Raw genomic sequence first — 24,747 nt, forward strand, 5'->3', positions numbered from 1 at the left:
ACAATTTTTTAAAAGGCCATCTTTATGTGTACCAGCCTTGAGCAAAGCCCAGAAACAGGCTTGGGGGATGGCATTCTATGCAGTTTGGTGCATCAGCAACATGCAGGAAAATCTAATGAATGTCACTGACATAGCTGCCAAGTTATCCCCTTTTTAAAGGGAAATTCCCCTATGCTGAATAGGCTTCCTCGTGAGAAAAGGGAAAACTTGGCAGCTATGGTTACTGAGTTCACTGCATACACAGACAACAACAAAATCCAACATTGCATGTTTGTCTACAAGTACAAACACCCAAACCCCACCCACATTCCACTCTGGAACTGCTGAAGTGGCATGCAGAGAAGTGCTACAATAATTATAGTTTATAACTCTTCTGTATATTAATCTGGCATCTGAGATCTAATCACATGGTTTCGAAGGCTATATTTTCCCAGGGTATTTGAACATGGTGCAGCATTCCGGAATGTACTCTTCTGTTGGGCCTTCTTGTGGTTTGCACTACTTATGGGCCAACATGATGCTGTCTTCTTATCAAACCTCTTTGCTTCTCTAAGAGCGCCCTACTTCTTCTTTTTTGAAATGATTTTTATTTGATTTTGCAAACATCATTTTGTAACAATCCAAATGCATATCCATATATAGAGATTACTCTGAATCTCGAGGTGTTCCCCCCCCATCCCCTTCATGGATCCTATTGTCAACATTTATAACTGCATATTATTCCATAGTCTATATTTTATATCAATCCATATTGTCCATAATGTTTGTTACATTGTTGTTGTTGTTTAGTCATTTAGTCATGTCCAACTCTTCATGAACCCATGGACCAGAGCACGCCAGACACTCCTGTCTTCCACTGCCTCCCGCAGTTTGGTCAAACTCATGTTAGTAGCTTTGGGAACACTGTCCAACCACAGGGCCGTCTTAAGCATATCCAGAGCCATGGTGCAAAGCTTCCCTCCGGCGCCCCCCCCCCCCGTTTCCCAGAGTGTTTTTTTTAGGGAGGACGGTGCTGCTGGCAGAGCTGAAGCTGAAGGAGGCAGGCAGCGGCTGGAGGGCGGCTCCTTAAGCGGGGAAGAGGCGGAGGCTGGACGCGGCGCCTCCTGGCTCAGCTGACTGCTTTGTGCCGCGGTGACCACGGCAGACAGAGGCTGTGGGTGCGACGCTGCTTCAGCATGGCATGGCAGAGGCGGGTGAGGGCAGCGAGCTGAAGCCAGGAGAAGCCGCGTCCAGCCTTAGCCTCTTCCCTGGCGCCCCCCAGAACTTGGTGCCCTGACGCCCCGCGCCACTAGCCTCTATGGATAAGACATCCCTGCTTTATGAGAGGATTATAAGGCACATATTAAATCCTCTCTCCTCTCCTCTACAGATGTAAACTTGCCTCATAACCTACCTTACAATAGTGTCTGTCTATGACCATGGCTGATACAATTTGGAATCAGAGGGTTGTGAAGTGTACATTTAATTTAATGAAGTTAAATGACCTTCCAGACAATGGTTCTATTTTATAAATCTAAACTGGGGGAAGTCTTGCCAATAAATCCCAAGGTGTGTCCATATCTTAAATTCTGTATTTAGTCTGAGTTTTGGCAGACGAGGGCCTTAGCTAGATTAAACAGAAAACCACAATGCCGATTAAACCTACTGACTACATACTACAGCCAAAAATCTTTGTCTAAGCTTCTTTAAAACAGACATGTTCCCCAAGACAGATGGGAATTTGCTGTTTTCTGTAAACTGTAGCTTGATCCAAAAAAATGTATAATGCAAAGGTTCTTAAAAGCAACAGAACATTCTCAAGTCTCCACCCTAAGGGGAGGAGGGGTTTTCTCCCCAGAAAGATCCCAGAAATGTCATTTGGACAATTTCAAGCTCTTTTGTATTGTCCAAACACAAAATTCTGGTACATCAAGTTAGGGTTGACCACTTATTGTTTAACTGATTGCATGCTAAAGTGAGGGGTGATTATGGCACTGGCTGGGAACCAATTCTCATCTAACTTGAGGACATTCTGCTTTGAGCTGTCCCAGAAAGGTGTGAGAGGGCTGAGGTGGGTTGCTGAATAACCTTGCAAGTGACAATTTGTTGAGAATGATGTATATGAAGACAACAATGTGTCTTCAATTTTAAAATAGAGGTGCTTCATTAGAGGGAAGGACGCAATGGCACCTCAGCAGTGGTAGGTTTCTTTGCTTTTACAACTGTGCCATACTGTATGTGCATTTCTTACAACTACACGGCCTGGAAAAGTAATCCCTCCCTTTCTGCCCCTTTCTCCTCAGCCAACCAAAGGAGTGAAGCATGAATACTAGACTGGAGAAGTTGGGTCAACACCTCCATTCTCTTCCACACCAGAGGCATTTTGGAACAATCTTCCATCATTTCCACAAGCGAAAAAGAAAGCTCTATCCCTCAGATAACTTTTCATTTTGTAATATAATTACGGCTTTCCTGGCCATCACAAACAGAATGAGGTTGGATGCACTGTGTAGGGTATATGTTTTAGAGAGCTTGCTCTCATGCTCAGAAAAATAACTTAGCCACAAACACATAGATTAACGAATGACACATTGCATTAAAATAACAGGATATAAATGTTCTGAAATAAATAACTAGATGTTCATCATATGCTTGCGTCCACATATCACTGTCCATGCAACAAATATGTAGAGAACAGTCAACATTTTTGCATGAGGTGAGAAGCCAGTGTGATGTTTGGCTATGCTTAGGGAGTCTTGAATTCAAATCCTTATGCAGACAGACATGAGGCTCACACTAAATGGTATTGAGCAAATTCAGCTTAAAATACCATGCAGGAGGTGTTTAAGGATAAAATGGGATAGCCCTCTATCCAATCTTGAGCTCTTTTCAGCAATGGTAGGGTCAACTGTGGTTCATTTTTAAAAGGCAGGGGTCCAAAGGCATGCACACAAAGTCCTGTGTGCACACAGGGGGTGGCTGTTCTTTCCTTCTGGTAGCAGTGCGCCCCATTTCGGCATTGAAAAGGAGTAGTTAAAAAGCCCCTGTGTATGTCTAGAACAGCATATGCAACACTCTGGATTCCAGATTACATATTGCAAAGCTTCTTGCTTCGTCGCCAGCACTAATAGAAACTGATACGTAATGAAAAAAAGCAACGAGTTTGGTACAACCACATAGTGACTTTCTTATAGCTTCAAAGACATTAACACCTTGGAAAATCGTTGAAAGATCTTTGTGTTATGAACATTATAGTTCAGATTCTCCTCCTCCCTTGCCATGCTGAAGATTGACACCCATTGACACCCATTGAAGCTTTGTGATCAGTGATAACTGCTGATAACATAACTGCTGATAACTGAACTGAGCTGTACAGATGTTTACCGTATATGTGGTTTACAGCTCAGTCAAAGAACACAGAAAGAGATTCACGGTATTAAGGCTAAAGTACAAGTAGAGCTACATACAAAGTGATAGGAATAATTTTCCCCCGTTTTTTGTGATCTTCAGTAAACCAGTAATTTCCCTTATATCTATCTATTAAGTGAAAATGCCTCCTAGAGTTATAATTCACAACTTGCAAAGTGTTCGAATATCACTTGATTAATACACTTGAAAAATTGCTTCATTATGATAATACATCCAGTACATTAGTGACAGAAGTCTGACCTGTAATAGCATTTGTATTGGAAATCACGCTTGCAAAACTTAGGTGGGTTTCCCATCTCTCTCTCCCCCCCCCAATTTTCCATTACACTGACAATCTGTTTCCTCTTAAAGCACAAGTAATGTGATGTAGCTCACTTAAAAGCAAAAATGTCATCGGCCTTATAAACAAAATGTAAGCATTCTCCAACATAATATTATAATAAACTCATGGCATTCTGGTTAAAATTAAATTAATTAACTATTTTAAATACAGAACTTCCATCTAGTCACTTCTATGATATTTAAATAAAAAATGTTGTCACATAGGGGAAATGAATGTTATGAAGAGTACAGAGGAGAGGGCAAACAAGTACACAAACAACGATCAGATGGGCTGGGAGGAGAAACCCTCTTTGCTAATATATGTTGGATGCTGCAACAAATGCCATACCTTTCAATCTTCTTAATCAACTCATATGCATTTACAGTCCTAAAAAAAACGAAGCATAACTTGGGTTCCCATCTCATATTAGTTTTCATTTCAATATTTATCTGTGGAATATAACATGAGCCTATAATTTTATCACACTGCTTCAGCTAGTTTTATCAGGAATATTTGTGTGAGATTTTTTTTAAAAAAATCAAAAGCTTCTTGTGACAATGCAGTTATATACTGCATTGTAACCAGTTATATACTGTTGTATATAACCAGTTATATACTGTTAGCACTTCCTCTGCTTGGCCAGTGATTATTGGCAAGGTTGAAGGCTTTGTCTGCCAAATTTGTATCCCTATTGATGGACCAGCAAGCTTGAGCCTGCTAGGAACTGTCATCCTTAACAGAGGGTTTTGTTCTTTTCTCATCAGACAATGGTCTCTACGCTATTTATGAGGCAGTGTCTCTGTGTTCTGGGTCAATGGATTTTGAACACTGACAAATCCAGAATGTCTTTTTTTCATTCTTTATATTGCTGGTCTTCTCTGAGGTATGTTAGAAGGCTTACCTTTTGCCAACAATCTCTGTATTTCCTCACCTTTAAAATGTAGGTGTGCTTGTGTCTGATCAGCACCCAGCTCTGCTGTGTGTTCCCCACAATTCTGTGAAAATGCTTAGAAATAATAATGTTTTGGTCTTTGCTGGTTTGACATGTTTTGCAAATGTATCCATCTTGTTTCAAAGATCCTAATACCTTTTAAATGTATTGTTGCATGCCACGAATCTCTGAGTGGTTGTGAGATTCCAGGGGTTCCAGGCATGCATTAAAAAGGGTAAAGGGGCCCCTGACCATCAGGTCCAGTCGTGTCCGACTCTGGGGTTGCGGCGCTCATCTTGCTCTATAGGCCGAGGGAGCCGGCGTTTGTCCGCAGACAGCTTCCAGGTCATGTGGCCAGCATGACAAAGCTGCTTCTGGCGAACCAGAGCAGCACACGGAAACGCCATTTACCTTCCCGCCGGAGCGGTCCCTATTTATCTACTTGCACTTTGATGTGCTTTCGAACTGCTAGGTGGGCAGGAGCTTGGACCGAGCAACGGGAGCTCACCCCGTTGCAGGGATTCGAACCGTTGACCTTCTGATCGGCAAGCCCTAGACTCTGTGGTTTAACCCACAGCGCATTAACACCCCCCAAAAGGGTCTTGTTTCTTCCATAGCATAGCCTTGCATTCAAACAGAAATAAACCATTGTGCTGCCTGCTTTCCATCTTTCTGTTTTTCCTCTCGGTGACATCACACTCCTTTACTCTAAATAACAATGTAAACAGTACATAAAATTCAAAACCACATGGCATGTGGTATGGCTAAACTTCTAAGTAAAAGGTATGGAGTCGGTATTGTCTGAAAATCATACTTGGGGCCTCTTCCATGGGATCTATTTCCGTGTCCATACAGGTAGAGAGAATAATTGATTTCTTTTAGAGAGGGAGGAATCAATGCACTCTGCATAATGGCACACTTTCCTAAATAAGAGGCTGTACAGTACAAGCACCTACTGCAACAAAAACTTCTGTTATGGAAATTACGGGGGGGGGGCACATCTTTAAAGTTGTTAAATGTTACAAATATTATGCATAGATGTATCCTTTCGACTTGACAGCTCAAGGAAGTTACCTAGCTTTAAAAATCATATAAAATCAACTCCTTGCCAGTTCCCTCCATTCCAAAGCTATTTAGCCCTTGAAAGTGGGACTCCAGGAAGTGCCCAGAGGTGACAATTGCTGAGCTGATTGCTGGCCAAGGAAAGCTTAATCCCATCACCAGACTTGCCAAGGGGTCCAGACATGCAAAGAAAGTTCTATTGTACTTTGGGTGGTGGGACTTCAGAGGTGTTTGCCTACGGCCCTATGCTAATCTTATACCTGGGTCTTGCCCTGACATATCTGCTTATGCTAATCTGGAACCAAGGACTTGTCTGGACATGTTTGCCAGGGTTGAGCTGGTGTGGCTCCTGTCTACCCCTCCCCTTTGGTGACATGTCAGTGATGTAAAGATGATGTATCTATCAATGATGCTGTGCGAACTGTACCTGGGGGGTGGTCTTGGACAACACCCCTTCTGTGATGTATGTATGATGCTTCTGGGGGTGGTCTTGGACTCCAGGGTGGGCAGTTTTAAATGTCTATATAAGGGCAGGCACACCTTTGTTCTATTTTCCTTCTCTTTTCTCCTGTGTGACTGAGAGGGCACCCTGTTGCAACAGTTCAATAAAGATCAAGCTTACTAGCTGTTTTACTTCTCAATATTCTCTGGTTGGCCTCTGTTTCCTCCTACCAATGGAGAACCTACAGAAGGACTCTATGAGGGCTCTTGTATCTTCTTCTTCTTCTTCTTCTTCTTCTTCTTCTTCTTCTTCTTCTTCTTCGATCACTCGTATCTGAGTAAAATTGTCTTCCATAAACATGGTTTTAACAATGGGTCCATGAGTGACCGTGGAGGCCAATTCTGGGTCCGCACGTCCTTCCACAGTGGGGACATTGGTTTCTGGGAGGGAGTTGATCACGGTGTGGATTTGCCAAGCGTGCCTTCCTCTTAGCATGTCTTAGGCATACTAAGAGGAAGGCTCTTGTATACCCCATAAGGGAATAAGGGCAGATTTTGTTTATAACACTTCCAAACAAACTGCAGCTACCGGTATACCAAGTAAAAAATATTACCAGCCACCACTGTCTGGCACTTGTTGCTGACTTTTCACAAGCCAGGGTTGTTATGCTTGTGAAGCTGTGCCACACACACAATGCTATTTAGAAAAAGAGGTACCGGAAATATAAATGTATATGCAGGTGCCAAAATCCCAAAGGAGCAGAAAAGATTATTTATGTATGTGACCACAGTTGTGCAGATGTTATTGGCCCAGAGATGGAAAAAGGACAAAGTCCCAACCAGAGAACAATGACAGATTAAATTGATGGATTATGCTGAAATGTCAAAAATGACTGGATGAATCAGAAATCAGGAAGACCAAAATTTTAATAAGGGAATGGGGGGAATTTATCATTTACCTTAAAAAACATTGTAAATAGTTTAAATCGTTAGTAAGATCTGAATAACACGATTTCTGGTCGGGACAAGGAGCCGAGAGGAGCCAGGATTCAGCCCTTTGGAGAGAGTCTGGATTCTCACAGGAAATAGGGGTATTTGCAAGGGTGCCGCAACCCACTGAAAACCCCCAAAGGATTGTTTTGGGGACTGGGTATCCAGCAGTGCCGAAGAGAGGTCTATCCGCCATCCGAAAGCCTCAATCGGGGACAAGAAGTCCAGCAAGATTGAGGCGCTGGCATGGGTCAACATTTTCTACCTGTGAGCAACACAGCCTCGAGTCTCCACGGCTCAGCGACCGGTTCTCAAGTAAAATATTGTATCAAATTGGATTTAAGAGGTTGGTTAAAATATTTTAATTGGAATTAAAATTCGGAGGACAATGGGGTAAAAAAGGAGGTCAACCCCGACTGTGATTAATTGTATATATACAGCGATTTCACAAAGCGATAAATTGGAGTTAATTAAATCCTACAATGGAACAGTGTGGATTTGGTTTTTTTTGCATATGTCTAAGTGAGAAAAGAAGATGGACTGGTTTCAGTGGTTTTTTTTAAAATTAGTGAGTTATTTCTTTGTTGAACTTTGGAAACCTGCTGGAGGAGGAACTTTCCTTTTACTTTCACTTTATTAGAACTAAATAAAAAAATTCTTTCCAGTAGCACCTTAGAGACCAACTAAGTTTGTCATTGGTATTAGAACTCCAAAAAATACATTGTAAAACTTTCCAAACTGATAACAGAGTTGCCTTGCAAGCAGCAATAGACTTGTATTAACATAGTAGCAAGATTTCCTGAGGAACTTGGGCACTAAACAGAATTTTATTTTTGCAGTATTCTTGGAACGTCAGTAAAAAACGGAGGAGACTATTGTGTTACAGTATCAGTGGCTTGCCTCCATTGTTGCCATTTGTAAAGGATTTGATTATAAAAGATGCAGGAGGAAAGGATTAATTCAGGCATCCCCAAACTGCGGCCCTCCAGATGTTTTGGCCTACAACTCCCATGATCCCTAGCTAACAGGACCAGTGGTCGGGGAAGATGGGAATTGTAGTCCAAAACATCTGGAGGGCCGAAGTTTGGGGATGCCTGGATTAATAGGACCCACAAAGGGGAGGAGGGAGATTCACTGGAATCTTGTCCTTCTGTTTTATGTTGTATGTTTGCGATTGTAAAACTTTAATTAAAAAACCAAATGAATAAAATTAATATAAATGCATATGCAACTGCGAGTACTGATCTAAACAAAGCGCTCAAGGTGAATCGCCTGTTGCTTTCAAACGTTATCTGTCCAAAAGCGTGCGGCGGCAGCTGCCCAGCTCTCGAAGCGCCCTCGACCTTCTTCTTCCCAACACCGGCGAGAGGGCGTCGGTGCTGACAGACGCCCGCGACCCCTCCTCCGCCCTCCCGCGTCGCGGAGCAGCGAAAGCCAGCCGCTTCTGAACCCACCCACCCGCGCCCAACTAGAGCGAGCTCCCGCCCTCCCATCCTCGCACACCACTGGCTGAAGGCGGCTGAGTGGCAGCGCAGGCCTAGCCAGCCAGCGCTTGCCTCTTTCTGGTCACGTGAGCTCTTTGCTCTCGTAAGCCTGCCCGGCTCCTCCTCCTCCTCTTCTTCCCCCCTCCCTCCCCTCCTCCTACCCGACCGTGGTCCCCTCGGCTTGGGGCTTCTCGTGCCCTCCTTCGCCGCTCGTCGGGCGGTAAGTAGGTTCATTGGAGTGACGGGTTGGGGTGTGTGTGGAGGCAGGAGGAGCCTTCGTTCCTTCCGCTCTCTCCCTCTCTCCCCTCCCCCCTTAACTCTGCTTCCGCGGAGGGTTCTTCTCGCTTCAAGCGCGACGGGCTGGAGACCACAGTTGGGTTGGGGAGAAGGCGGCGGCGGAGGCTCCCTTTGTGTGTATGCGCGCGCGCAAGGGAAGCAAGAGAAGAGCCTCCTCGTGAGTAAGCAAACAAGCAAGCCGGCAGATTCTAAGCACTCCCTTTCCAATCCCCCCCCACGGGTGGGAATTGGAAGCTGGGGCCTGCCTCCAGCCTGGCTGCGCGGCCCTGTGCTAATACCAAACAGGACTACGTTATGTGGGGCTGCTGCAACGTAGAAAATGGTTTGGGGGGGGGGGTGCGTGCATTGGCTGGAGCTTTTTCTGCAGCAAATGGGGTGCAAAGCATGCTCCAGGCCTGTGCTTGGAAGTTTAGGTGGGGACTCTATCGCGACTGAATGGATTTCCGTTCTCTTTCCTCCAGACAAACACATACCCCACGTTTTTCCACATGCAATGGTTTTTTGTTTCTGGGTACAGGCGTGTGAGCCCCAAAAGTGCACCCCTAGGACCGAGGCATCTTGTTCTCCTGTGGAAAGCTTACAGGAAGGCTGGATGTTGGCTGGGGAAATTGCTGCGTCGCTTTACCCCTTGGGTCCTGCATTTGGTTTGTTGTGGTAATGCGATAGGAGGAGCAGCCAATATGGTGTCCTCCAGATGTTGGACTCCAACTCCCAGCAGTCCCAGCCAGCGTGGCCAGTGTTCAGAAGTGGTGGGAGGTGTGTACTCCAGCAACGTCTGGAGGGCATATTGCTCATATGCAGTGTATGCTTGGGATTGGCAGCAGCCCTGGCACCCATATCAGTTTTCTTAACTAAGGAAGCATGGTAAGCGATACAGGTGAGTGCTGCTTCTGGGTGCACTTTGTGTGCATCTTGTCTAGGCATGCAAACTTCAGTCCTGCTTCTGGAGAGATGAAGGTGACAGACTGCAGATGTTGGATAGTGGCTTCCTTCTGATGAGGAAGGGAGCACAGTGCTTTGCTGTGTTCCCTTGCCTAGCAGAACAGGTAACTGCTGTTCCTATGTGTTTTTTCATATGTAGCAAGGTAGCTAACAGAGAAGCACCTAGCTTTCCTTTGCTGAGTATTACCGATTTTTGGGGTGGGGTGGGGGTGGGATTGAAAATGTTCCAGAGCAGGCTAGCTGTTTTGACTTGCTATGGTTTATCAGAAGTCCCAAAGACAATATTTGGCAGTTTCTGTAGCAGAACCGGAACTCACTTTGTTATTGACATCCTTTTTCTTTGTTTAGTGCTTGCTTTTTGCCAGCTGCCTATTGTCTGTGTCTGTACTTGTTGAGTATTCTTCTGGGATTTTATGAGGTCTTATCAACATGTTGCCACAGCACACTAGTTCCGTTTGTCATCATTACTCCCCTTTTATAATTTTTTATTTTTTTTAGTTGCAGTTGGTCCTTGTTGGTAATATAAAAGGAGCAATTTGTTACTGTTACCTGTGTAATATAACTGTTTTGAAGCAACGAGCTATTGGCATTTATTCCAACATGTCTCTTAATATATGGTACATTTCTTTGGGTTTGACACGGGACTTAAAACACAAAAGGCGAACAGAAGTGACTTTTAAACTGGCTCTTTCACATTGTACTGTACTAGTTCTGTTGCATAGTGCTTAGTTTTTAATTAAGTCTTGCATGGAACCCTATTAATGGCAAGTGTTCTTCTGAACCACCAATGTATTGAAGCTTTCCTCCTAATAGATGTAACTGTCCTAATAAGGGAAATCAATCTTTGGGTTGGTTTCAGACTTCCAGCACAGTCTTGACCATGACTACTCAGAGCTAAGATATGCTGAATTTGGTGGGCTCACTCCCAGCTAAGTGGGGTTAGGACTGCAGTCTTATTCGTGCTTAGAGAAATCATGACTTAACTTAATTTCAGTGGGTCTCCTGTAAGCATGACTGAAGTAGATACAACCCTTTTGGCTTGTATGTAGTGTGAAAATGGGAAATATTAAAAACCAATTGCTGAATCTACTTTATAGTGTGTGATATAAATGGAACAGCCTTTAAAAGTTCCTGGTTAGCATATATCTCTTTGCCTTAGTCTCTGGTAAGATGGCAACAACTAATGGATTGTAATTATTTCTAACAGGCCTAAGAAGAAACTTCACTGGATTAAAGAAAAAAACTCAGTTGCTGCTGTACAACAGCAGCTACCCAGCTGCTGTTGTGCCTTAGAATCTTCAGTTTAGTTCCAAAACTTGCTTGAACACTTGTCAAATGACGTCAATGGCCAGCCTGTTCTCTTTTACTAGCCCAGCTGTAAAGCGTCTTTTGGGCTGGAAACAAGGCGATGAAGAGGAAAAATGGGCAGAAAAAGCAGTTGATGCTCTGGTTAAAAAACTGAAAAAGAAAAAAGGAGCCATGGAGGAGCTGGAGAAAGCACTGAGCAGTCCTGGACAACCTAGTAAATGTGTTACTATTCCTCGTTCGTTAGATGGGCGACTTCAAGTTTCTCACCGCAAAGGCCTTCCTCATGTTATTTACTGTCGTGTTTGGCGTTGGCCTGACCTGCAGAGTCATCACGAGCTGAAGCCGTTGGACGTTTGCGAATTTCCTTTTGGATCTAAGCAGAAGGAAGTCTGCATCAATCCATATCATTACAAAAGGGTAGAGAGCCCAGGTGTGTTTGAATGTTATGGCATTGCTTTCATCACAAAGTGTTCAAACTGTAATGTGATTTACAGTGCATGTCTACTTAGAATTTAGTCCCATTGTGTTGAGTAAGACTTGACGCCCAGGTAAGCATGTATAGGTTTGCTGTCAGGTGAATATGGGGAATATTGGGGGAATCTGAACTGAGTATATAGTTTATTTTACAAAGTGGTTTTTATTTATTTATTTATTTAGTAAATTTGTATACTGCTCTTCATCCAAATATCATGGCAGCTCACAGCATAAAAATGCAGGTTAAAAACATAAAATACACAATAAAACCAAGAACAAACTAAACAAATACTCCCTCCCCCCAAATCCCCACATTTAAAAGGATAAAGGATGTTAATCAGCCAAAGGCCTGATTGAAGAGGAACATTTTAGTTTGGCACCTGATGTATAATGTGTATAATGAGGGCACCAGGTGAGCCACCCTGGGGAAGAGCATTCCACAAATAGGGAGCCACTGCAGAAAAGGCCCGTTCTTGTGTTTCCTACCCTCTGGACCTCTTGTGGAGGAGACCTACAAAGAAGGGCATCATGATGTTTGCAGGGTCCTGGTAGGCCCACATGGGGAGAGGCGGTCCTTGAGTTTTCTTTTGTCTTGGGGAACATTGATGCCATATGTCTACCTTGCATTGTCCATCTGTTAAACTCTATGCTTTTTGAAACATGATTTCTGATGATAAACGAAGAAGCAAGCTTTTTTGCTATGACCCTATCCATCCCTGGCATGTGGTCCCCCAGTGTGCTCAGACTGGAGTGTGCCCCATGGCCTGGAAAAGTTTTCCCACCCCTGCTGTTCACCATTTGTCAGTGAGAGGTACCTCTTGCCTTGTTGGATTGCTATGGGACATGCAACCAGATTTTTCCACTGTTTTGACAGTTTGTGCTTAAGGCACGTTCTTCTGCCTGCGTCTTCAGCACTTAGCACTTCTACTGCTGTAGGCAAACGGACGTCTTCAGGGCTGTTAACTAAAAACACTAATCTTAGGTTTATGTTGTTTTCTTGCTTTTCAGTTCTACCTCCAGTATTGGTGCCAAGGCATAGTGAATTCAACCCACAGCATAGCCTTCTGGTTCAGTTCAGGAACCTAAGTCACAACGAACCGCACATGCCACACAATGCTACTTTTCCAGATTCGTTCCAGCAGCCTAACAGCACTCCATTTCCCATCTCTCCAAGTAGTCCGTATCCACCTTCTCCAGGCGGCAGTACTTACCCAAATTCGCCAGCCAGTTCCGGACCTTCTAGTCCATTTCAGCTACCAGGTAAAAGCTTATCTGTGTGATGTTAATTGAAAAGTAAAACTTGTAGTATGAAGCCAGAGGGAGTTTGCATACACTTCTGATTTGAATGTGGAGTGGGACAGAAGACACAAGACGAAGAGTTTGGAGAAAGCATAAACCAGGGGTCAGCAAACTTTTTCAGCAGGGGGCCGGTTCACTGTCCCTCAGACCTTGTGGGGTGCCGGACTGTATTTTTTTTTGGGGGGGGGGTGAACGAATTCCTATGCCCCACAAATAACCTAGAGATGCATTTTAAATAAAAGCACACATTCTACTCATGTAAAAACACACTGATTCCTGGACTGTCCGCGGGCCAGATTTAGAAGGCGATTGGGCCAGATCCGGCACCCGGGCCTTAGTTTGCCTACCCATGGCATAAACCATTCTATTGTTATTTATTTAGTGTGACCCATGTGCATGGTGCTACACAAACAACGAGAGGAAATATCTCTGTCCCAGAGGCTTAACGTAGACAGAGACACTAGGGAGACAATTGAGGGAAAAGAGGGGGAATGGAATTGAGGCATGCATGAGAAGATTGTATGGTTATTGCAGTTGCATGTACTTGGGCTTTAGTTATGGAGAACATAGGAACTAGGAGGTTGTGCCTAAAGTGTTCATGGAAAAGGTGGGGCTTCTGAGAATGTGTTGTGTTTTGAATGTAGTAAAATAGGTGATATCATGGAAGCATTCTGAGAGGCGGTTCCTTGCATAAATGTGAGGGAGAAAAAGTTGTGTTGGTTGCTTCCTAGGTTGGCCAAGCATGGTGAAGCTGAATGAGTGGGTAACATATGTTTGTTGGGATATAAAAGCAAAAAGATCAGGTGATGGAAAGGTTTGGTGGGGTTTGAAAATAAAGGGTGAGAAATTTATGCTGGATCTAGGAATAAACAGGAAGAGAGTGTAGAAATTCAAGGAAGGGCATCACATGGTCAGAGAGGTGAATGTTTTCGATAACAGTTTTGGATAAAGGTTAGAGGACAAAGTCGAGGCAATAGAAAGTCAGGAAGTAGTAGATTTCCATAGTCTAGGCCAGGGGATCCCAAACTAAGACCCGGGGGCCGGATGCGGCCCAATAGCCTTCTAAATCCTGCCCACGGATGGTCCGGGAATCGACGTGTTTTTACATTAGTAGAATGTGTCCTTTTATTTAAAATGCATCTCTGAGTTATTTGTGGGGCATAGGAATCCGTTCATAATTTTTTTCCAAAATATAGTCCGGCCCCCCACAAGGTCTGGGGACAGTGAACCGGCCCCCTGCTGAAAAAGTTTGCTGACTCCTGGTCTAGGCAAAACCAGAGCCTGCACATTAGTTGAGGATTCCCATGAATGGTTTCTCCACAAACTCATGGGTGCCTTTGAAATTTGTTAGTGTTAGTATTGAATACCAGTGGATATGAACTGCTAAAACTGGTGTGGGGAACCTTTCAGCCTCCAGATGTCAGTTAACTACAAGTCCCATCATCCCTGGCCATTGTCCATGTTGGGGGTGGGATTGATGGGAATTGTAATTCAGTAACATGTGAAGGAAGCGGGTGGTGCTGTGGTTAAGCCACAGAGCCTAGGGCTTGCCGATCAGAAGGTCGGCGGTTTGAATCCCCATGACGGGGTGAGCTCCCGTTGTTCGGTCCCTGCTCCTGCCAACCTAGCAGTTCGAAAGCACGTCAAAGTGCAAGTAGATAAATAGGTAAACGGTGTTTCCGTGTGCTGCTCTGGTTCGCCAGATGCGGCTTAGTCATGCTGGCCAGCTCCTTTGGCCAATAAAGTGAGATGAGCGCCGCAACCCCAGATTCGTAATAATAATAATAATAATAATAATGTTGGTTTGTTGTATATGCACTGTAATGTATGTCTCTTGGAAGCACCCCCCCCCCCAAAAAAAACCTTCAGAAAATAAAATAAAGTCCAGAGCATGGACCAGAATTTTTGCTGAGGTGACAGAGAAGGACGACTCTTGTTTGCTTGTTTATTCTGTAATGTTTCAAAGGGAGCACTAACATTGCAGAGCAGTGATACACTGAATTGCCAATTGTGTGGTAAAGGAAAAGAGAAGTCAAAGAGAAACCCAAGGAGGGCTTGAGAGGAACGATAAGAAGTTTTGCCTCCACATATTGAACTTTAGATGTTGACAAAACATCCAAACCGAAATATGAAAAGTACTTGGAGATGTGAGCTTGGATGAAGGGAGGAAGTTCAGGGTAATGATGAAGTGGTACTGAAACTTATGGAATGGGATAAGCTCACCTGGTGAGAAGGTGGGGGGGGGGACAGCAAGAGAGCCAAAAAGCAAATCCAAGAGGAAGTGTCTCCCCATATGTAGAGATCAAAATGATTACCGTATACAGGTGAAGAGATAACTGGGGACTTAGGGCAAGAGTCGTCAGCTATATATCACATGCTGCAGAGATGACTAAGACTGCAGAGATAACTGAATTGGTAGGCTATTTTTTTGGCAAGGGCAGTTTTTGAAAGTGCTGGGAGGAAAAGCAAGTTGAAGTAAGTTGAGAGCAGAATTGGAGAGAAATTTAAGGGTGGGGATGCAAAGAGGCATATTTCAGGAGTTTGGAGATGGAGGTAAATTGGGCAGGAATTGACAAGGGAAGATGGGTCAAGGTGTGTGAGATTTTGTTTGTTTTAGAATAGGAGAAAAACAGGGAAGTTACCGCAATTGGGAGTTATAGGCGCGATGGAGGTACAACAGTGCCACTTCAGACTGCGATATGGGGATCGGAAGCATAAATGATCCTCCACATTAAACCTCAAGCATGCTCTCACACACATGAAGCATATAGGGAGGGGAAGACCAGATGGGGAGTCCTCTTTTTGGCTTTACAGTGCAATCCTAACCAGAAAAGAGAAGGGCAGGGAACTAGGGAGTGGTAAATCACTGCAATGGCAAATTTGGAAGCAACATCTTATAGGTGGTTCTAAATACGCTGATTTTTGTTTGATCCCATTGATGTTGGTGACACTGCTTCCAAGCATTTTTAGTTAATAGTCTCAGCGTGAGAACCTGACCAAGGCTGCCCTCCTGATGATGATCACTAGAGCAGGAAGAAGGAGACGGGCAAGACTTACTGGTTAGGTTGTGGCCCAGAGGGCTATAGAGTGGGGAAAGCACATGTGCACATAGGGGAAAGAAACACAGACAAACTGGTCAACCAACTACAGTGGTACCTTGGGTTAAGAACTTAATTCCTTCTGGAGGTCTGTTCCTAACCTGAAACTGTTCTTAACCTGAGGTACCACTTTAGCAAATGGGGCCTCGCGCCGCCACTGCACGATTTCTGTTCTCATCCTGAAGCAAAGTTCTTAATCCGAGGTACTATTTCTGGGTTAGCGGAGTCTGTAACCTGAAGCATCTGTAACCTGAGGTACCACTTTAGAAAGCAGTTTATTTATAGAGAAAGATTTCAATGGAAGCAGAAAAATGGAAGGTGGAGAGTGAGGAGGTAGTAAGGAAGGATGACACTGAAGTGGGAGGAAGAATTGATTTTGTAGGGGTAACAGGAGCTGTGATTAGGCTGGATTAAATGTTCTCACTTTGTTCAAATTTCCTATTTTTCTTTATAGCAGATACACCACCACCAGCATATATGCCTCCTGAAGATCAAATGGGGCAAGATAATTCACAGTCTATGGACACAAGCAATAATATGATCTCTCAGATAATGCCAAATATTTCCAGTAGAGGTGAGGTGAACAATGCATTTTGTAGACTTGTTAATATTTTGCAGTTGAAATGCTATAGAGAAGAGAATAGCCTAACCATCAAAAGTGATTCCCCCCCCCCCAGCTGCCACTTATCCCTGCCCCTTAAAAGCACTTTGGCACTGAAGGCTTTGGATGGCAGCATCCAATTTTGCTTTCCAGCCATGGGTAATTGTGTTATGGGTTGAGGATATTGGTGTTTGAGGGTTGGATATGTAGTGAGTTTGCATGGATGTGGACAGAGCAGGACCAGAGGGACCTTTATAGGTGGAGCAAAAACACACAAATTTGGTTTCAAGAAACATGGTTATTCATTTATTACCGTACTTTTTCGTGTATAAGACTAAGTTTTGTTTTGTTTTTTACCAAAATTAATGTTTAAAGGGGGGGGTCTTATACACAGGGGCAATCTCCCCCCATTTCCTTAATTTTGAGTCCCCCAAAATAAGGGGGGGATCTTATACACAGAAAAATACAGTAAATTTGTAGCCTGCCCTTCCTCCCAAAGGAGCCCAGGGTTGGACCAAGTTATCAGCATTTCAGAGTAAACTACTGCATGTATTGAATATTTCAGTGTTCAGTGAACAACCAGTCAGGCAAACTAATAACTTTTAATTGTGTATATATAAATACTGTCTTTGTTTCTAAGTGTGAGCACTTTAAATGGCCACGTTCTTGAAACTCCATTCTTTATGGACTTGAGCTGTGGCCTAAAGAAATAAGTAATTCAGCATGACTAAAACAAATTATTTTCCATGAAGTCCTAAGTTGGCGTATTGTAGTGCTTGTGAACATGAGCTGGCGATCTCTGGTCCACAGCTCAGCTATGCTATGCCACTGTCATCAGAGACTTGGTTCCCCATCTTTCTTGTGGGACTAGCTTACTCAGCAGAGCTGTTGGAATATTTTGGAGGGGGGTATCCTTGAAACTCTTTGAGCTTCGAGGAATAAAGGCATCAATACTATTAACTGTACGGGAGAGACTGTTGCTTTAGGTGTTATTGAAATATTGAAATCCCTATGTTTTTCTTTTGTTCATAGATGTTCAACCTGTGGCCTATGAAGAGCCCAAGCACTGGTGTTCAATTGTGTATTATGAATTAAACAATCGAGTTGGGGAGGCATTTCTTGCATCTTCCACTAGTATTTTAGTAGATGGTTTTACAGATCCTTCTAATAACAAGAACAGGTTCTGCTTAGGTTTGCTCTCCAATGTCAATCGCAACTCAACAATTGAGAACACCAGGAGACACATTGGAAAAGGTAATATAGAAACGTGCTTTGTATGATCGTAAGAAACCTTCATTCACCTAACTTAGTCATGTTCATTAATTTCAGTGGGTCTACTATGAGTAAAATGTAGCTGAATACCACCTAATGTTTCTAAAAGAAGCATTTTCAGTGAACAAATCTCCATACCCACATATAGCGTGATTCTACAGATTGCACACCAAAGACAAATCAAGCAGCCTTCTGATCAGATGCTTTGATCTAACCTGCCAAATGGCTCATGATTCTGAATAACAGTTTCCTAGTAATAGAATTCCAGCAATATTTAGGTAATCTCAGTTAAAAAAATTATTTGTTGAGGAATCTTATTTTTTGATTCCTGGAAGAAGGACATCTAGTGGCTGATAACATATTCAGTGGTAGAAATGCAAGTATACTCTGATGTGTTAGAATAACTGGAAACCATTCCTACTGGAGCCTTTTAAAAATAGGAACTCGGCTAGACTTTCTGACATCTGTAACATTTCTGCAAATAACCCTGTTAAATGTGTTTCTCACACTCCCCTGGCTCTAGGTGTCCATCTCTACTATGTTGGTGGTGAAGTCTATGCCGAATGCCTGAGTGACAGCAGCATATTTGTACAGAGTCGGAATTGCAACTACCACCATGGATTTCACCCTACAACTGTCTGCAAAATTCCTAGCGGCTGCAGCCTGAAAATTTTTAACAATCAGGAATTTGCTCAGCTTCTAGCGCAGTCGGTCAATCATGGATTTGAGGCAGTATACGAGCTCACCAAAATGTGCACAATTCGGATGAGTTTTGTGAAGGTAAGGTGTGTGTGTGTGTGTGTGTGTGTGTGTGTGTGTGTGTGTGTGTACACCTACTATAACTTGTGTGTTTGAGTGATTTTTTAAGTATATTCCCCAGGACGATAACTTCAATGGAAAAATCAAACTTCTGTGGCTTTGAGGGCTTCTTCCCCATATGTAATCTAGAAAAGTCACAGAAGTAACCCACCGTCCCTCAGAATGGGGAATGATGCGGAGGTAGTTTGGATGCATTATTACAGATGACTCCCCATTTATGCAGGGGTTCTGTTCTGGGGCCCCACACATAGGCACAAAATTGTGTAAAACAGGGAGCACCCTAGAGCAGTGGTCCTCAACCTTGGGCCTCCAGATGTTTTTGGCCTACAACTCCCATGATCCCTAGCTAGCAGGACCAGTGGTCAGGGATGATGGGAATTGTAGTCTCAAAACATCTGGAGGCCCAAGGTTGAGGACCACTGCCCTAGAGAGTCCTCCTCAACTAAGGTCCCTTCCACCTCTCCAGCTTGTGTGAGCCGGATGGGCAACAGAGCTTGCACAGCTTCCTCCACACGTCAGCTGGGCCGGTTAACTGAGTAGCGCATCAGCTGGGCCAGCTCTGCTGCCTCTCTGGCTTGGGGGAGCCAAAGGGACTGTGGGGCTTGGCTGACCAGGTGACCATGTTTCCGGGTACCGCTTCTGGTTGCATGCGAATAGAATGTGCATAAATGGGGAGGTGCCTGTATTTCAAAAAACATGTCCTCCTTGCCGGTGTAACAGGCTCTGAAGCAGATGTCAGTTGGAGAGATGCATTCTCTCAATCGTCATTTGCAGGCCTTTCCAATAGGATAAGGCTTAGTTTGAATAAACCGTCAGTCTTCTCCATCTGCAAAACCTAGTAGGCAACGTATACTGGGAATCCTACTGAACAGTAGGATTTTTTCTGTGGGAGGAATAGAAGCATATGGTATCCAGTCATCCCTCAATAAACCTGTACAGTATTCCCTTTTCTCTGATGCGTCACACTTCTTCTTTTTTTGGGGGGGGGTGTTACTCATTTTTAAATTTCTAATCAATTTACTAGACTAATCAACACTGGCTGTTTTAAGAGCGATTCTTGGATATACACTAAATGTCTGCCCATTTTTTTGTAGGGATGGGGAGCGGAATATCATCGGCAAGATGTTACAAGCACTCCTTGCTGGATAGAAATCCATCTTCATGGGCCTCTGCAGTGGCTGGATAAAGTACTCACCCAGATGGGATCCCCTCTTAATCCCATCTCTTCTGTTTCATAGTGCCAAAGAAGTTTTTTCAGCCATAACTTTAGTGACCATTTTCTAATTCTACAGACACTTCCAGTGTGGATACTGTAAGAACATACTACACATTAGCTTTCTTCTACCAGTGACCAATTCCAATGTTTTTTATCGCTCTTCCTTTGAGTTTTTGATATTAAGGCAACAGCCAAGTTGGGAAGAAAACATAATTCAGGATTTTATTTTTCCTTGATACGCATATTTAATAATCATCAACTCCACTGAAAATATTTTTATGTGTCTTCTAGGAACACATTTTTGAACTGGTTCTTTTTTTTCCGGGGGGGGGGGGGAATAGCATTTATCTTTTTCCTAAATTTGTTTATTTCCAGTTTACAAGTTTTTAATGTTGTATAATGGGTAATGTCCATAAACAAAGCTAGCTTTATTACACCCAAGATTGCCTTTAGCTTGAGTAAATAATGTGACTTAAGTATATACATGTTAAAAACACGTTACAGATAGCGGTATTAGAATGCATTACTGCAAGTTCTGTGGTAAATACGGTTTTATCTATACCCCAGTTCAATTTAATACTGCCTTTACAGTGCAATCGTATGCATGTATACTCTGGAACTTACTCCCAGACAAGTGTAAATAAGATGCTGTCTTTAGTCATTGTTCTTAAACATTTGATTTCAAGACACTCTGTTTTGCTTAGACTAGTCAGTATTTTCCCTTGACTTACATTCATGCTGTGGGCTAGACCTTGAAAAAGTGTAGCTTTTTAGGAAATCCACATTTTTTTAAAGTGCAAAACAGTGCCATTTTCTAGGTAACGTTGCGAGGCATGGTTCACCTTTCCCTTTTATTTTGCCTCTCTGTAGCTGGTATCCTGGAGGCTTCCTAATGTCACTGCTGGTTTTAATACCCCCCCCCCCCCGGTATTAATTACAACTTTACATTTATAACCAGAATATCAGGACTCTCACTTTGCTAAGTGATGCAAAATGTTTGCCTTTTAGATTACTGAGGCAGACCAGGCCTTTGATAACAAAAATATCATTGCCATTTGGTGCCTGGAGCCTCATAGGAGAATACAACACACCAGCTCTCCAGCATCATCTATCACATGAATTGTCAGTTTTATGGCATTTTGTTAATAAGCCTACTAAAGGGCTCTAACTGATGCAGAGATGAATGGTAGGATTTTGGTGAATATGGAGATGAATATGGAAGTCCTCCTTTCTTAAGAGGCTACTGTTTGTGTCCATTCAGGCATATTTCTTCATCAGTACAAGCGGGGGGTGGGCAGATGTATGCCTAGGTAACCAGCCATTACCAGTGCAGTTAATCTGATAAAGATGAAGTAAGTCTGAAGTGTGTTTGTTTATGTCCAGCAGCCACGCTCTGCTAGCAGAAATTTACCCCTAGCCTTCAGTTACTTGGTCTCCCTCAGAGTAAGTGTGGTAAGTAAGCAAATGGTTACACTTACTTCAGTGCTAACTTGTGGAAGTTCTCCCTTCCCTCAGCAAACCCAAGAAGGCCTGTATTCTTTTGCCATGTATTTTCGTTTGCTTTAGGATGCTAAAGCCAACGCTAAGTACCATACTAAATGCATTGACTTCTGAAGATGTAGTCTACCAAAATTAGTTCCCCAGTGACAGCAGTTAAAGCTACTCTTTCTCAATGGGATCTACCCGTTTCTAGTCATATGTTGATTCTACCCAAACTACAGGTGGTGGTGGTTGCCTTCGTTTTAAAGCTTAGCATTCTCAGGATGCTGAAGCCTTTACCCAGAATTGATGGTGACAGAAAGCAATTTCTAGTTCCTATGGCTCTGAAGATAGCCTTTTAGCTTACAGAGTTTGTAGGATTTCCAGTGAAGGTCGAGGCTTTGATGCCCTTGGCTTCCCACTGAAACAGAATAAAAGGATGCAAATCCGAAGTCTGGCTTTACTGGGATGGGATATGTTTTTTTCCCTAGCCAGCTTTTGATCAAGATGTGATGTCTGGCTATTCCTTTGGCTATAGCTGGTGGAGGGGATATTGTAGACTGTCTTCCTTGGTGGGATTTCTCAGGGGAACAAAATCTAGAGAGAGTAAATGGAGCAGGCTAGGTAAGCTGTGATCTGGGATTCTTGCAGAAAACATTGGTTGGCTGTGATCTAATCCAGCAAAGCACTTCTTATGTTAAGTGAGTGTATACTTGAGATCACTGAACACAGATAAATTATTCCATAACAGTTGAGACATCAGAGTATGTATTTCTGCTTTGTAAATTTTAAAACCAAGATGGGGGAAAATAGGCCACACAAGACTGAAGTTGACTTCTCCCAAGTTTAAAAGATCAGATATTTTAAAGACTCCTGGAATTGCTTCCCTGATCACATAGATAAGCTATCTGTAGTCTCTGGTGAGAGGAGTGTTAATCATGTTCCCACAACTCCTAAAGTGCTGGTAAGCTCAGTATTGGCCATAGTCACTGTCCTACTTTATCGTAGGAAGTGAACTCTTAATTGTGTATTCTATGGTGACATGTTTGTGAAGAAACTTTCAAAACTCTAGAAGACTATGAAGAGGCTACTTGGTTATTAGCAAATGTGATTGTGTGGAACATCTGGACATAACTTAGTCACGTTTGTAAATTTAAATGGATCTACTCTGAGTAAATCTTGGTTGAATGCCACCCATCAATGCCATGGAAATTGTGTTGTGCTTATATGGTAGTCCTGTCAGGGTCTTCAAGAGTTTACATATTATAATAAATACTTTAAAATTGCCTTAAAGGGAAAACAAATATGACTTTCACAAAGTTGCACCATTCTTTTGTATACATACTAGTTTCTACTTGATTTTCGAAGCAAAAAAACCCACCCTTTTCTAGTCTTTCTTTCTTTCTTTTTTTTAAAGAGAAGTAGATGGTCTTATTTTGTTGCCTTATATTTTAGTCAACTCCTTAACTTAAAACTACAGCCAATATTTGCCTTTGCTGGGCATGCTGCTAGCTAAGCAAGATCTGCTGGGGTCTTCTCCTGTGAAACCACACTGAAATTAACAGGAGCTGCACAGGGGGAATTGCTCCCCAGAAGTTGTAGTGGTTCCAGATGTTCTGTGCTTGCACTTGACCGCATTGCCTGTATAACACTAAAGACATTTCATTGAATTAAAAACAATAAATGATTTGCAAGTTAATTCTGGTGTCTTAAAAGATTTGGCCTTTGTAACTAACTTCCTGAAGATTCCTACTCTTTAAGCCATCTAAAAGCCTTAAGTATGTTTGCCAGGTACCAGTACTAACCAGACCTTCTGACTTTGCATGCAATCTGAGCAATATTACTCTGTGTATGTAGTAAAAAAATGTATGTATTGCACTTTTGAAGAGCAAGAATAGTACATAAATTGCTAGTGCATTTTTTGGGACTATTACCAGCAATAATATGAGTAAACTTGCTCCTGGTTTTCCCTTTATCCTTTGGAGGGACAAACTTTTTAAATGCTGATACATCATCTTGCAATTTTGTTGTGATTCTCCATCTCTAAGATTTACTTGTATATTCAGGTTGAGTTGCCAATTATTTAGTTCTGTTTCAGTGGATGTGTAGGTATCTGACATAGGTTTCACAACAAGTTGCCATGCTTGCATTATGGTGTATGTAAGAATGGGAGGAGATTTATTTGTTTCCAGATTTAGCTTGAGTCACGGTGTTCTCATTTTTGTAGAAACTGAGTGGGTTATCTCATTCTTGCAGTTTACCACTTTTTATGCCTATCACTGGCCTCTTTTGGCCATCTCTTTTTGGGGGAGAGTAAATGGCGGTGGATACCATCCAACCACCCATGGAGGATGTATGCTTTGACTTTGTTCTCAATAATGCTTCTGGTGGGTATTAAGAGGTACTAGACAAATTAACTTCAGCATGAATTGCAAGTTTTTATTGGAAAATTGATTTAACTATATTGTGCAAGATTGTTGTTGCATCTGGCTAGATTGCTAACTTGCTGAAGGGACCAAAATGTGCCTCAGGATTAATTTATTTTAAAAATTATAAAATGCTCTACTTTGTTTCTACTTTGTCTTCACAATATCTAAAGTTGGCTCCACAGCAAACATGGATGAATTCAGGTTTGAATCTTCTGGCTGAATTAAGAATTCCAGACATCCCACATCCAAAATTTCTGTTCTCTTGCGGCATCACACTTTCTACTCTTACAGATAATCTATGTAAAACGCTGTTTCACAAAAGTAACTATGTAACAGCCTTGTAATTTGAATATATTTTTTAAAAAACCATGCGTTTATTTCACAGTATTACTAATGTTTACCTGGTAAAAACAGACGGTCTTGTAGTCTGTGGCTGGAAAACATCTAAATATGTCAAACACTTTCTCCCTCAAGCTTTCTTCCTCCAGTTAATAAAAAGTTATTATTGCCTGAATTGTTGCTAGATAGCAGTATTTTAAAATAAAAACAACCTTTTTGGGCAGCACAATGTTTTGACCTGTCTCTGCCTGTATTGCAAATAATTCCTTAACTCTGGAATGGTGACATGTGGTGGGATAACGACAGGACTGCTCCCGAGGGCCCTCTTCAGTTAAGTGGAGTTCAGAAGGCACCGTTGTTTTCCAGATTGCTCTGGGCAATGAAATGGGACTGGGTGATGACCATTGCATCATTAGTGAACTGCCCAATTGAGCTTTTACACATGGCAATGGGGCTGGTTAGTATCCATCATCCATGGGTATTAGACAGCAGCCTGCTGTGTCCATTCCAAACTCTGTGCCATGTTGGAGCAGACC

General features: G+C 42.7%; 1 protein-coding gene across 2 annotated transcripts; it reads left to right on the top strand.

The window, feature by feature from the left end:
• Window positions 1-8,726: 8,726 nt before the first annotated feature.
• SMAD5 (SMAD family member 5) lies at window positions 8,727-24,440 on the top strand. 2 transcript variants are annotated; one of them, XM_035105497.3, is made up of 7 exons: window positions 8,727-8,858; window positions 11,085-11,615; window positions 12,668-12,919; window positions 16,511-16,630; window positions 17,690-17,911; window positions 18,453-18,709; window positions 19,843-24,440. In XM_035105497.3, exons 2-7 carry the CDS (start codon window positions 11,213-11,215, stop codon window positions 19,984-19,986), a joined length of 1,398 nt encoding a protein of 465 aa, XP_034961388.1. In that variant the 5' UTR covers window positions 8,727-8,858; window positions 11,085-11,212; the 3' UTR covers window positions 19,987-24,440. The 2 variants fall into 2 exon arrangements, with proteins under 2 accessions (XP_034961388.1, XP_034961391.1); XM_035105500.3 differs by lacking the exon at window positions 8,727-8,858 and adding an exon at window positions 8,929-9,092.
• The last annotated feature ends 307 nt before the right edge of the window (window positions 24,441-24,747 follow it).

Source organism: Zootoca vivipara, chromosome 2 (genome assembly GCF_965207765.1).
Source record: "Zootoca vivipara chromosome 2, rZooViv2.hap1.1, whole genome shotgun sequence".
Classification (NCBI taxonomy): domain Eukaryota; kingdom Metazoa; phylum Chordata; class Lepidosauria; order Squamata; family Lacertidae; genus Zootoca; species Zootoca vivipara.